The following is a 15,478-nucleotide window of genomic DNA, read 5'->3' as shown; positions in this document are numbered from 1 at the left end:
TGATGATGATGTGTGTGTAAATCTGTGAAAGTCCAAGTGGTAAGGATGGGGGTCAATCATGAGCTTTTGTGACTGAACATTATGGCCTGGGATTTTTGTTTTAGACTTATTTGTGGTGTTTTGAAATTCTCATGATTGAATACTGGTGGGAAAAATAATGTAACGGTGATGTATTAGGAGAGACTGCTTAATTTTAGATAATGAAACAGAAAAATAGTTTACGGATCTTTTCAGTTTGAACGGCAGTTTTTTAAAATAATTTCGACGTAACTAAACACTTTTAAACTTCGTATACTGGTAGAATGTGTTTATAAAACATCTTTTTCTCTTGTCTTTATTGAGAAAATTCTATAGTTTGTAAGATATTTGTTGTTGTTTTTCTTCAATTTCAACCAATCAATGATGTCTATTGAGGTAAAAACATTCTGTGCCATATGAATATGTCCCTCGTTTAAGAAACAGATTGGGTTTATTTACATTTCTGAAGAAAAAAAAGATACCCTTCCCCCTAACCCTAAAACATTGAAATGCAATAGATCGATACCAGGGTCATAATTATAAGTGACGATTTCATATGACCCCGCTAGAAAAAAATGCCGGTTAAACCGAAAAGATCCTAGTTTACCTTACTAGGTAGAATGCTAGCAAGAAGTCTTCTGATTCAGTTTGATGCTTTATCATAATTAATTTAGCATTTCTTTCCTGCTCAGTAAAATAAATAGAAGTCCTAACTATTCCTCTGCTCAGTTTATACCTTCTTCAAATCCTAATCCACTGTAATTTGGTGTAGTCTGTATCTTGCTTTTAAACTTTAAAATAATTTTGTTCTTAATAATAAAGCAATTTTCTGGATTTTATGCAAACAATACTTGCCTTTCATCTAATGTAGACAGGTTGTAAATGGTGTCTATTTGTTTTCATTGTATAGTTGTTGTATTTTTTTTTTTATTCGAATGTCCAGTAAATAACTTTTTGTTGAGAATTTCTAAAGTCTCAACAACTACTATGAAATTTCATAGACTTCTACCTGAAACAGATAGTGGTTTAATTTTTTGAAGACCATTTGTAATATTAAAAAAAAAATTATCTTGCTTGCAGAACAGGTAAGAGTTGACAACAGGAGGGACATTTGGCTGTAAAATATACCTCAAATAAATATACATCTAACCTAATTCTAGCATGTGAAAAAAAAAAGAAAAACAATGGCAGACCCCGTTATGGTACACACCTTTTGTTAAAAAGCTTTTGTTGTACTTGCACTCTATAATATTATGTTAATTATAAACCTATTAAAAATGCTTATTTTTTTCTTCTCTATTTTCCTTTCAGAACCACTGGTGTATTTCAAAGATGAGTTCTTACCAGATGACAGGGACCACAACCACTAGGACAGGTAAAAGCTATTATTTTTTATTTAAATGTTGGTGTCAACAGCTGTTGTAATAGCTATTATAAAACTTGAATCAGAGAGTAATTTAAATGATTGATTTAGGGTAAATTTCACGGTTGGATATGTATTCCACCCTCTACTAAGGACATATTTCAAATAATAGCACCAGATGTGAAATAAAATATTGAGGTGAATAGGAGCCCGCCCAGTCATTGTCATTTTAAAACTTTGTGAGATAGTGTTAGGTAAGCAGTGAGAAAACTCTAGCATAGGAGTACTGTATGCGCAGACTTCAAATGTAAAATATACCAGCAAGAAGAGATGTAATATGAAAAATATTTAAGGTAAGAACATCAATAATAATTAAGTAATTAAAATAAATTTATAGTTTACTAGCAGTATCACCCAGCATTGCTTGGGTTTGTTTCGACCCTTTAGAATTGGAATTTTTGAAAAGTAAAAATTTTGCATTATGTAGCTTGGTTGAAATACACCGAAAAATGGCGACACAGCAGTCAAAAAATCGTTAAAAAATAGGGATTTTCATAGAAAAAAAGCACTGTTTTGATGTAAATAACTTTTGGTGTTAACATGGTCCGATTTGAATTTTTTCTGCTACGGAAGGAAGAGCAAGCCTTCTTCTATCATATTCTCAGTTTTGGTTAACTTGCGCCACAGGGTCTCAGAGGAGTTAGTGTTAGTTGAAGGCTACCAAACCTGCCATAAACAGACAACTTCAGCTTTATATATAGAGAGATTTGATTATTTAAATAATGGTCTTTATTTTTAACATCTTTTTAATATTTTTAAAATCTTGGGATTTGTGAGTAAACCATTTCTCACGTCCCTGCCTTTCAATCTTTTCTACATAAACTTTCTGCTACTCTAATTTATTAAAACTTAATTTTTTTGTGTTTTTTAATACATAATTCTAAGATACATCTCAAAGATGCTCTGGGACGTATCATTAGTGATGTTTCTGGGACCCTTGGGGTTTCATGTCTTTCAACATCAGACTCTTCATCCAACTGATCCCAGGGTAGATCAAATCCCAGCTTGCATCCAAATAGCTGCAGGACCACTGGTCAGCCCTCTTTATCCAAAACTACCTTATGGCCTTCTCTACAGCTTCAGTAATAGGAACTTATAGCCCTTCCCTTTGCTGCACCAGTAACCCCAAGCCCAGTAGAGCTTTGCAGAGTGAATGCCCCACAAAATAACGTTTTTAAAATTCCCAAAGCCTGTTTATAAATCAGTGCTCACTTCAGTTTTGGAGAATTTCTAAAAGCCTCTTTAAATCATGAAAAAAAAAATCATTAAAATTATTAATAACCGTTTTCAAAATCTCTCGTGGAAGCGCCATCCAACCAAAATGCAAATATATGGGAAACTGCCACCTGTGTTATCTCTTGTGAAAGGTAGGAGAGTCCAGTTTGCTGGACATTGTTGTAGAGCTGAAAAAGAAGTAATTTCTACTCTTCTCCTCTGGAAGCCATCTACTCGTAATACCAGAGGGCGCACACTCTCCTACCCTGATGTAATCTCCAGGGATACAGGCATCCAGCAACAGGACCTGCGTAATGCCATGATGGACCGTGAAGTCTGGCATAGCATGGTAAATTCCATTGTCTCGACCATGGTCGAACAATGATGATGATGATGATGTTCATTATATATTGTTCTTTAAAAAAATTTACTTTTGGTCTTAACCAAAAACAGAAAGAACTGACTTACTCTCAAGAAATGATATCAACATTTTTCCTTTTAGGAATTATAATTTTTTTTTCTCTCTTTTACTAAACTACAGTTGGTTCTATATGAAATGGAGGTTTTATTTTGATTTTTTTTTCTCAGATTTATTTTAAGTAACAAACTCTTACAGCTGAGGTACTGCTTATATTCTGTAAGTGGTACTTGTTAAATTTATTTCAAGAAGCAAGGAAGTTTAAAAGATACAAAGTTAAATCATGAACATCTTTAAAAAAAACCTGATGTGTGCCATCAACACTACTGTTGCTCCTCCTGCTTTCTCTGACTAATTTTATCTGTGATGCCTACATTTTCTAGTTCTTAAAAAATTTGAAGATTCATGAGATCACTTTCTTAAGTACTGTTAAGTATTGAAATCTCATACATCAGCGTGTGTATGTTAGACAAAGAGAGGCATGTGCGTGTCTATATACACTAAACATATTCTTAGCTATGCGCAAAATATGAACAAACTTCTTCCTATTTTTTTCTTATTTCCTAATTTTTGACTTTGAATTTTTAATATTTGGTAAGATGGACATATTGAAAGTGGTAATATTTTTATAAAAGTCAATGTAGCAAATATCAAAAAAAAAAAAAATCTTCAAACACACTTTCATGCTGTTTCCACTTTAACTTTTTAACTATCTACTTGGATTTGCATGGATTTTTTTTTCAACTTTATATATATATATATATATATATATAATATATATATATATATAATATATATATATATGGTCGCCATGATAGATTGGTAGCCACTACACACATTTCTCTCCTTGTTTCTCACTTTGTTTCTCTCCTTGTTTCTTTCTGTGGAAGAGCGTAGGCTCAAAACATAAAAGACTTTTTCAATTCCCAGGCATTATACTAATACATCTGTTTGTTTTCTACACCACCTGTCTTTGTTTTTTGTTTTTTTTCGTAAACTCTCCCTATATATATATATATATATATATATATATATATATATTGTAATTACATTTCTGCCATTGGCAATTTCTTTTCCATCTTTGGACTTTTCCTTTTCTCCTTTCCAATGAAGAGCTATGCTCAGAATGTCAGACTCTCCTTTCACTGAGTGTCAAACTAAAACATTTCTTGTGCTTGTCCCTGTTCTTTTTTTTTCCATTTATTTGAATTGACTATATATATATATATAATATATATATGCTGTGAAGCACAACACATAGCCAAAGATCAGGCTTAGTAACGGTTTCTACTCTCTCCAGTATCCAGTGTAGTGTGGTATGGGACCGCAATCTTATGTCATTATTTACATACACATACTTTTGCCATGGCACATGCAAAAAAAAAACTAGCATAAAAATTGTGCTAGTGGTGAACATTGAGATATACATGAGCACTTAGGTCTCTCCTGACTATTATGTTCATATTAAGTCCCCATCCACATACTACTCTCCTCTACCACTCACTTCTCTATCAATGTGTCTCTTTTTTTGTCACCATATCTCTATCATTTCCCTTCCTTTATTGCTAATTATCGCTCTCACTCTCTTTCCTCCCTCCTGTATCATTCATCCACATTCATCACTAAATTTCACTATATTACTTACATTCTTAACATTTCCCTCTCTTTAACACTATCTCCCTCACTGTCAGTACTTTGTCATCTGACACGCTATCTCCCTCCTATCACTCCCTTCATCCATCGTACCACCCTTGCGTTTCCTATCCAATCTCATTGCCAACAACCCTTATGTAGCTCTCTCTCTCTCTCTATGCTAGCTCCCTGTCACTCTGGTTCTCTTTCATTACCCTCTCACTTAGGTTATATTTCTTTTCTCTCTCTCTCTTTTTCTGTCCACCAGAGACAAGATGATCTTCTGGTGCTGGTAACAATGGAGATAGCATAAATTTGGGAAGTCTCTTTAGTCATGCTTGGGAACAAGGCAACCTCTCTCATACTGATACCATGATAAAACACATCCAGCACTCTCTGAAGTGGTTAACAATAGAATGAAGAAAATGTAGGATAGACAAGAGTCGTTAGCTTTGTCAAGGACATGACAACTTCTTTAGTGCTGGCACCATGATAAAATGTACCCAGTGCACTCTATAATGTGGTCTGGGCTAGATAAGGCATCCAGCCATAGAAAACATACCAAATATGTAACGTACGAATGAGATGTGGGTCCCAACTTGTCTAGGAAGTAATTTTTGTTAGTGCTGAATTGGTCCATGGCAAACTGTCCAACTAGTGCCAGCATGGAAAAGTAGACAAAATGATGATGAAGTGGATTGTGTGTGTTTATTGCAAAAACCATATGAATGATAGAACTTGTAATCTTGGGATCTTTTAACCCTTTCATTACCAACCCGGCTGAAACCAGCTCTGGCTCCGAGTACAAATGTCTTGTTTTCATAAGTTTTGAATTAAAATCTTCCATCAAACCTTAGTCACAATTCATGTTCTAACACTAGCTTAATGATAACTAAGTAATTTTACTAAATTCTTTGTTATATTTAAAGTAATTGGAAGAAACACAGAGCATCCCAAAATAAATACAGTAACGAAAGGGTTAATAACTGAAGCTTATGCTACAACTAGTAACAACTTGACTCTCTGAGCAGGATCTGTTTTTCAACTTGACGGTAAAGGCCAGCTCAATGTCTTACCAAGCAACAGACTTCTTTGGCTGGAGTCCTTTAAGTACTCTATCCTCAGAGCCATTGCATTTACTAAATGAACTGTTGTTTTTCTTAACTTCTTCAATGTAGATCTACTTAATGAAGGCTGACTTACTTACTTGTTCTTGTGGTAACATTCACCCTAGGCGGGTTGAGTCGGCTTCTTCTACCACCCTCGAGGCATCTCGAAGAAGTTGGAAGAAGTTTCGTAGGAATATGTGGATTTCACAAGCGGCCCCCAACAATCCCGCATGTGGAGACATCCTGTTTGCCACAGATTGTCCGCAGACGCAGGGACAGAACGAACAAGGAGCCGTCGGTTGCCGATGCAGACACTCCGAGGATTTTCACCAGAGCCCCATCTGCCGGGTTGTGGCCCTAATATCACTCGGTGTCAGACCAATCCACCATGGGTGGCCCTACCAGGAACCAAACTTCCCGACGGCATAGCTCTGACACTACCCTTTGCCAGCGTCCCCACCACGGTGAGCAGGAGATGGACTTTGGCTGACTTAGGGGCCAAACCACAACTTGTGTAAGCCAGAAAGAAGCAGCAAGCAGAATAAGTAGAGGGCATTGGCTCTCTATATGTCCTGCTTGGGCTTCTTTCTTCCTTGAGCAAATTCCTGTTTCAGACGGTTCCATTTGCACTGTTTAACCATTTTCTTGTTTCCAACAAGAATGCACTGCCTTGAGATATTTAAATTGCTTCAAATGATTAATTTCTATAAGAGTATAGACACAAGAGGTTTCATTCCCAATCACATGCTTTTGGGTTCAGTCCCACTGCATGGCACCTTGGACATGTATCTTCTACTATAACCTCAGGTTTACCAAAGCCTTGTAAGTGGACTTGGTAGATGGAAACTGAAAGAAGCCTGTCATGTGTTTGTGTGTAACTGCATATCTATCTATCTATCTATCTATATATATATATATATATATGTGTGTGTGTGTGTGTGTGTATATATCTATATATATGTGTGTGTGTGTGTGTATATATATCTATATATATGTGTGTGTGTGTGTGTGTATATATATCTATATATATGTGTGTGTGTGTGTGTGTGTATATATATATCTATATGTGTGTGTGTGGTGTGTGTGTGTGTATATATATATCTATATATATGTGTGTGTGTGTGTGTATATATATCTATATATATGTGTGTGTGTGTGTGTATATATATCTATATATATGTGTGTGTGTGTGTGTATATATATCTATATATATGTGTGTGTGTGTGTGTATATATATCTATATATATGTGTGTGTGTGTGTATATATATCTATATATATGTGTGTGTGTGTGTGTATATATATCTATATATCTATATGTGTGTGTGTGTGTGTGTATATATCTATATATCTGTATGTGTGTATATATGTCTGTGTGTATATATATGTCTGTGTGTGTGTCTGTATTTGTCCCCTACCACTGCTTGACCTCCAGTATTAGTGTGCTTACGTCCCCATAACTTAGTGGTTCAGCAAAAAAAGAGCTAGGTAGGATAAGTACTGGGATCCATCTGTTTGAAAATTCTTCAAAACAGTGCCCCAGCATGGTCACAGTAAAAGGCACCATTCGAGTGTGATTGTTATCAGTGACATGTGTAAAAATATTCGAGCAAGTTCGTTGCCAGTACCGTGTGACTGGCCCCCGTAAAAATCACCCACTACACTCTCAGAGTAGTTGGCGTTAGGAAGGGCATCCAGCTGTAGAAACTCTGCCAGATCAAGATTGGACCCTGGTGCAGCCATCTGGTTCGCCAGCCCACAGTCAAAATCGTCCAACCCGTGCTAGCATGGAAAGCGGACGTTAAACGATGATGAAGATGAATCAACCCCAGTCCTTTTTTCTTTTAAGCCTAGTACTTATTCTATCCTGTCTCTTTTGCCAAACCACTAAGTCAATTCTGACATAAACACACCAGCACCAGTTGTCGAGCGGTGGTAAGAGACACACGTATACAGCAGGCTTCTTCCATCTACCAAATCCTCTCAAGGCTTTGATCTGCCTGAGGCTAGAGTAGAAGGTACTTGCCGAAGGTGCCACACAGTGGGACTGAACTTTGAACCATGTGGTTGGGAAGCAAGCATCTTACCACAAAGCCACACCTGCACTTATGTACATACTTTGTAAGCTGATCTCATTACTAGTGCCAAATATAATTATTCAATTAAGTGTGGTCTAATCTACTTAATGCTTAATTAATACTTTTATTTTGTATCACAGACTTCAAAAAAGAGCTGAACCTAATGGAAGCTTAGTTTGGAATAAGAAATTTTTAATTAATTATTAATCATTTAGTATTCAGATTATTCTGGCAAATGTCATCCTTATTTATTGATATTGTTTTAAATTAATCGTGCATTATCTTGTAGCTTTGAGATTTTCAAAATGTGATTGCTTATTTTTAGAAGGACATTGTAGAGTGAGTGTGAGAGGCTGGATCTGATTTGTTTGAACATCAAACAGGTGGAATATTTAGGCCAGATATGGCCAGTTTGAATACTAAATGGTTAAACCACTGCCAGATCAATGTTGGCTGTGAAAGGTTATCAGTGATCAAATCCAAATACCTATTTCTTTACTGCCCTCAAGGGGCTAAACATAGAGGAGACAAACAAGAACAGACAAAGGGATTAAGCCGATTACATCAACACCTGTGCGAAACTGGTACTTTATTTATCGACACATATAAAGAGTTATAAGACATAGTTTGAGTCATTATTATTTGGAGTGGGGTTTCTGAATATACTTTACTTTGTTTTAACATCCACTTTTCCATGCTTACATGGGTTGGACACAGATCACCAAGACAGATTTTCTATGGCCTAAAAAAAAAAAAAAAGATAATTATTTTATTATCAGCTAAGTATTATTACCTCCACCCCCCTCATACCGGTCATTTGAGTCAACTGCCTTGCTTCTCTGTTCGTTATAAATTAAAATTTTAAGACTTTTAATTTAAACCACTTTCACAGTTATTTCCTTTTATTTAAAAAAAAAACATTAAAATTATAACCTTTCTGAAGTAAGTTTCTCAGTACACCTTTATATGTGAGAAACAGTACTTCAATTTATTGGGTAGAAGGGGTACCAAAATTCATACAGTCTCCCTTTCCATACATACAATAGGGAGGCGTGCTTTTTACCAAGGGTAATTTGTCTAAAAATAAATTAATTTCTGTTAAGTGTCATTTAATTATACCAAGTGATATTAGAAAGGGGAGTGCTATATGCTTTACTTTCTTTTTTCTCTGTATATTATTTTTCCATTTCGAATTATGTTTAGATTGCAAACTTGCTTCATAATAACAATGAACTTATTGCATACAGTGCTCAGGTGCTAATAAAAATCTTTCAGCTGAATTCTTACTTCACACACACACACCCATATACACATATGCAGGCATGGTTTGGGGTTAAGTAATTTTCTCCCCAACTACAAAGTTTGGTGATCTGTCCCCATTGTGTGGCACTTTGGGCGAGTGTCTTTTACTGTAGCCCCAGGTTGAGCAAAGCTTTCTGAGTCCATTTGGTAGATAAAAACTGCAAAAAGCCCTTCGTGTATGTGTCTGTGTGTCTCTTTGCCATCACATAATGGTTGTAAATGAGTCTCAACATCATACAACCAGTGTCATTCATTCCCAGTTTTCTGCGAAAATGTCTGGCAATGGGGAAACATTGGCAGTGAGGACTGGCAACAAGAAGGGCAACCAGCCATAGAAAATCTGCCTTGGTGATCTGTGTCCAACCCATGCAAGCATGGAAAAGTGGGTGTTAAAACAAAGATTACATATACAAACAGCAAAAGGGGTTGGTGGAACAAATATGAGAAATAGAATTCAGTACATGTCATCATCATCGTTTAACGTCCGCTTTCCATGCTAGCATGGGTTGGACGAATGACTGAGGGCTGGCAAACCAGATGGCTGCACCAGGCTTCAATCTTGATCTGGCAGAGTTTCTACAGCTGGATGCCCTTCCTAATGCCAACCACTCAGAGACTGTAGTGGGTGCTTTTACGTGCCAGTCAGGCAGTACTGGCAACAACCTCACTTAGATATTTTCTTTTGTGGCTCCATATACAAAACTCTGGGCCTTTGAGTCACTTCTCTATCATTCCGCTGAATAATTATATAATTAATAAATATAAATGTGCATTCTGAGTAACAGCAGAGTGAATAAAGCTTAACCTTATAAATATTATTGGTTACAATCATTTTTCTGTATAAAGCACAATAATATGGAAAGCAATTTGTAGCCAGTTGTGTCAGTTGATATTGTTATATAATTAGCCCTTTTGTTACTGTATTTATTTTGAGATGTTCTGCGTTTCTTTCAATTACTTTAAATATAACAAAATATTTAGTAAAATAACAGTTGTCATTAAGCTAGTGTTAGGAACATAAATTATGAAAACAAGACATTTGTACTCAGAGCTAGAGCCAGTTTCAGCCGTGTTGGTAACGAAAGGGTTAAGCTATCAACCCTATATTTGCTTGACAGACATATATATGTGGTTAAAATTATACAAAAACAAGACAGACAGGTAAGAGAACAACAAAGTGTATTAGTTTGACACTCAGGAAAAACGGAAGAAGTCTTTTGACATTTCAAGCCTACACTCATATACACACACACACTTTTCACTATTCAGTAGTTATTGAAAGTAATATATGCAAACATAGGTTTTTGCTTCTTTCTTTCTTCCTTCATTCAGTGTTGTTTTGCAGTTTCTCATGTTGACCCCATTGTTTATTTATTTTATTTCTATTTTATTTTCCAGTGAGCCACAGTGGTAGTGGCAATAGCTACATGGACTTGTCCAATATGCCGATGGAAAACAAACAACAGCAGACAATGATGTGGCAACAAAATCAGTACCTTACTGATTCTGGCATCCATTCAGGTGCCACAACACAGGTTGGTATTTCTCACTGCACTATACCTTTTATTATCAGTGTGTATGTATATGTCTGTATGTATATACACATACAGACATATGTGTATAATTGTGTGTAGAAGAATGTATTACTTGAAGAATTTCCAACTTTGTCTGATTTTCACATTTTATTTACAATCTTATAATAATATAAGATAATATCATATAATGAAATGATACTACTTACCTACTTGTGGTGACATTCACCCTGGGCGGGTTGAGTCGGCTTCTTCTACTCGTGGAATAAGTTTCATGGGAATATGTGGATTTCACAAGTGGTCCCCAGCAATCTCGCATGTGGAGACATCCTGTTTGCCACAGATTGTCTGCAGACGCAGGGACAGAATGACCGAGGAGCCGCCGGTTGCCGAAGCAGACACTCCAAGGATTTTCTGCCGGGTTGTGGCTCTAATACCACTCGGTGTCAGACCAATCCACCTTGGGTGGCCCTACCAGGAACCGAAGTTCCTGATGGCATAGCTCTGACACTACCCGTTGCCAGCGTCCCCACCACGGTGAGGAGGGGATGGACTTTGGGGACGCAGTGATATGATAGAATATTAAATCTCCATTTTGATTGAACTAGTACTTTTGTGCATCAAACTATTCAATTTTCAGGTTCATGTAGTAGTGGTAACAGTTATGTTTTACAATTTACAACTGTGTATATTTACTCTGTTGTAAATTGTAAAATATAACTGTCACCATTACTACACGAACCTGAAGATTGCATAGTTTAATGCATGAAAGTACTAGTTCAATCAGAATGGACATTTAATATTCTATCATTTCATTATATTATATTATTATAAGATTGTAAATAATATATTTCTTTAAGTAATATATATACAGTAATCTCTTGCCGTATTGCAGTTTATTATTTAACCTTATGGTGATTCTTCTGTGGTGTTGTTTTGTATTTATAATATAATTATATATACAAATTACAAAAATAGTTTTTAAAATATGCCAGTGCCACCTTGACTGGCTCCCGTGCTGGTGGCATGTGAAAGGCACCAACCGATCATGGCCATTGCCAGCCTCCCCTGGCACATAAAAAGCACCCACTACACTCACAGAGTGGTTGGCGTTAGGAAGGGCATCCAGCTGTAGAAACACTGCCAGATCAGACTGGAGCCTGGTGCAGCCCTCAGTCAAAATCGTCCAACCCATGCTAGCATGGAAAACGGACGTTAAATGATGATGATGATGATGATGATGATGATACAGTACTGTTTCTATTTTGTGGATTTTCACCCATCGCGGGGTGTTTTGGAACATAACACCTATGATGGTCGAGGGATTACTGTATATATATATATTACTGCTGAGGTCAACTTTGTTTCAACACTGGGTCATTTGCAATCATGGTTTCAATTCTGAGGCCCGCAGATTGTTGTGTTCTTGATTAAAACACTTTACTTTACATTGCTCCAGTTCACTCAGCCGTAAGTGGGTCACTCTGCAATGGACTAGCATTCTGTTCAGGAGGAATGTCAGCTTGACTGCCTATCCAGCAGGTGGGTGAGGGGCATCTTTGAAAAAGCTACAATGTGAGAAAGTGCATTGTGACCCACAGTGTTTAACTTCCAGTAATCTGGTTGATACAGGGATGCATGAGTGTGTGTTGTTTTTTGTTTGTTGAAACTGAAGCTGAGAGTTTTGTCTTGTGGCTCAAGTTACTAAGACTGCATTTGTTTGAAATTTGAGTTGTGAGACTATTTCTCAGTTTCAGTGAAAAAGAAAGATGTATCCTTCTGTACAACATCTGTTGAGCACTCCTTTCCTCATAAGTCCGACATAAAGCAACGTGTGTATGTGTGTGTGTAGACTATTTGAAGTGGTGTACAGATTTTATATACTTAAGAAAAACGAGGTAGTCAGAATTTTGATTTTTTTTATTCAGCACTTTCATCTTGTTCCGTAGAATCTTGAGAAATATCAGCTATTTCTGAGATGAAAATGCTAAATAAATAATTATCCTAAATTCAGACTACCCCTCTCTCTCTCTCTCTCTCTCTCTCTCTCTCTCTCTCCTCTCTCTCTCTCTCTCTCTCTCTGTGTCTGTCTGTCTGTCTGTCTGTCTGTGTGTGTGTGTGTGTGTGTGTGTGTGTGTGTGTGTGTGTGTGTTGTGTGTGTGTGTGTGTGGAGAGAGAGAGGGTTCAGTTTTGCAAATAATTTCAAGGATTAATTGTATTAATTATAGATTTTATTTCTCTTTCACTACTCATGGGGGGTTATTATTTAAATGCTCAAATGAAACAGTGATTTACTTTATATGTAATTCTGTTTTTTTTTTAGGCCCCCTCCATCAGCAGCAAAGGCCATGGAGAGGAAATGGAAGAAGAGAACATGGATAATAACCGAATGATGTTTGATTGGGATCAAGGATTTAACCAAGGTTTTACTCAGGAACAAGTTGATGGTAAGTCTGTCAAATTATGCATTTTTCGCTTCATAGTACCAAATTCTTTCTGCACTCCAACCATCATCTATGCTTCCCCTTCTTCTTAATCCTTTAATTCCATGTGGAACATCAACAAGAGATCTCCATCTGTCTCAATCTTTAGCTACTGGGAAAGGTTGAAACAGCTAAGACTCTACTCCCTGGAGAGAAGACGGGAGAGGTATGCAGTAATGTATATCTGGAAGGAATTATGCCAAATTTTGGCATTGAAAGCTACACCAATGCCAGAACGGGACGACACTGCATAGTGCCAAAGATCCCAACAATGCCATCATGCTTCAGGACCAGCTACTGCAACAACCTGGGTTTCAAGGGCCCACAGCTTTTTAATATTCTCCCAAAGAGTCTGAGGAACTTGCACAAAGTAGATGTAGTGGTTTTTAAATCAAAGCTGGACCTCTTCCTGTTGAGAGTCCCAGATGAACCTACCTCATGGCAAGAGGTGCAAATGAGCGTAGCTATATCAAACTCCATTCTTCACCAAGTGCCACATATTAGAGGAGGCTCTTAGTAATAACAACAGTATAGCACAAAACAGCGGTGCATCAGCATGGCCGCAGCTCTGAGCTGAAACTGAAAAAAGAAGAAGAAAAAAAATAGTTTGCAATTGTCCCCCGTTGTAGTTGCAACCAGTATTTCAGTTTCCATGGACTGTCTCCATGGTTTTTTGTCTGCCGTGTTTGTTTCTCTCTTGGGATGTCCAACAGAGGTCTTGCTTTGTAACGTTGGAGACCGACCCTTCAAGAGAGATGGTAAGGCACACTCATAAACAAAGCTTTGTGGGAACAGACAAACCAGCAAATTACTGAAACCCAGATCATTTATGTTACATCTCTCTAAATTACAATGCACTTGTTCATTTGCTGCAGTTGTCAAAATAATCGCAAATAACATCCATTAAATTGTTCAGCTAGTGTAATTAATTAGAATAACCTTTACCAATATTTTCAAGCTTTTTCAGAAAGTAGCAACACCCAAATTAGCTGGTTTCTTGTCTTTCAAGTAGAATTTATACATTCATGTACCCCAAACAATCACTTAGCATTTGTTGCTATAGTAACTGCTGCTTCCTTGTTGTTGATGTTCTGGTTTCTATTTTGATGTGTAAGTTACATTGGTGCTATGACTTTTCGTCAGATGTCACTTCATCAAATGTCCGTCCACGTCTTTTTCGTCTACGACAAATCCTATAAATAAAATTCTCAATGATTATTTCATTTTGATATTCACCTTGTTTTCTAAAAGAGTTTATTTAAAACTAGCAGTATAGCCCAGCGTTGCTCGGGCTTGTTTTCTTTCAACCCTTTAGAATTGGAATTTTTGAAAAGTAAAAATTTTGCATTATGTAACTTGTTATTCTCTTTAAGTGAACATTTTTCTGGTTGAAATACACCGAAAAGTGATGACAGAGCAGTCAAAAAATCATAAAAAATAGGGATTTTCATAGAAAAAAAGCACCTTTTTGGTGTAAATAAGTTTTGGTGTTAACATGGGCCGATTTGAATTTTTTCTTCTATGGAAGGAAGAGCAAGCCTTCTTGTATCATACTCTCAATTTTGGTCAACTTGTGCCATAGGGTCTCGGAGGAAATAGTGTTAGTTGAAGGCTACCAAACCTGCCATACACTGACAACTTCAGCTTTATATATAGAGAGAGATTGGACAAAAAGTCATTGGACAAAAAGATGTGGGCAGATTGACATTGGACAAAAAGTCAGGTCACGAATTACATTATTTTATTATGATTAACGATTTTAATCATGTCCTCAATATTGTCACATAGTTAAGGTTCTTACAACCATAACATACAATCATGATGAACATAACATTGTAGATTATTATTATTATTATTCCTTTGGTTCCGCTCCCTCTCCCAGCTGAGAGGTCTTTGTCTTGCAAGTTACTTGGCGACCCCGCTGGTGTTGGTGTCGCATAGAAAGCACGCAGTTCACTCTGTAAATTGGCTGGCATTAAGAATGGCATCCAGCCATAGAAACCATGCCAATAAAGACAATGGAACCTGGTACAGCTCTTCAGTTCTTCAACTCCTGTCAAACCATCCAGCCCATACCAGCATAAAAGACAGCTTTAAATGATTGTTGTTGTTGTTATTAAAATTGGCTATATGGCAGCAAGCTATATATCTGCACTGAGGTCAACCTTACCCATCATCCCTGTGAGGGTTGGGGCATTAAAATAAAGTACCAGTGAAATATTGGGGTTGGCAATATCAAACCCCACCCCTCAAAACTGCTGGCTTTGCAT

The 15,478-nt window shown here is 36.8% G+C and overlaps 1 protein-coding gene across 4 annotated transcripts in view; it reads left to right on the top strand.

Annotated features, from left to right (window-relative positions):
* The window catches only part of LOC115210347 (catenin beta), an 81,718-nt gene that overhangs the window by 43,194 nt on the left and 23,046 nt on the right, over window positions 1-15,478 (top strand). For all 4 annotated transcript variants that reach the window (XM_036508204.1, XM_029778908.2, XM_029778889.2 and 1 more), the window contains exons 2-4: window positions 1,330-1,393; window positions 10,592-10,728; window positions 13,049-13,172. In XM_036508204.1, the coding sequence (XP_036364097.1) occupies window positions 1,351-1,393; window positions 10,592-10,728; window positions 13,049-13,172 (304 nt within the window). In that variant the 5' untranslated portion in view covers window positions 1,330-1,350. The remainder of the gene's footprint in view (window positions 1-1,329; window positions 1,394-10,591; window positions 10,729-13,048; window positions 13,173-15,478) is intronic.

The sequence above is a fragment of the Octopus sinensis genome, linkage group LG1 (genome assembly GCF_006345805.1).
Source record: "Octopus sinensis linkage group LG1, ASM634580v1, whole genome shotgun sequence".
NCBI classification, from domain to species: Eukaryota; Metazoa; Mollusca; class Cephalopoda; order Octopoda; family Octopodidae; genus Octopus; species Octopus sinensis.
The sequence above is the reverse complement of the archived record's forward strand: the minus strand, read 5'-3'. Positions and strand labels throughout refer to the sequence as shown.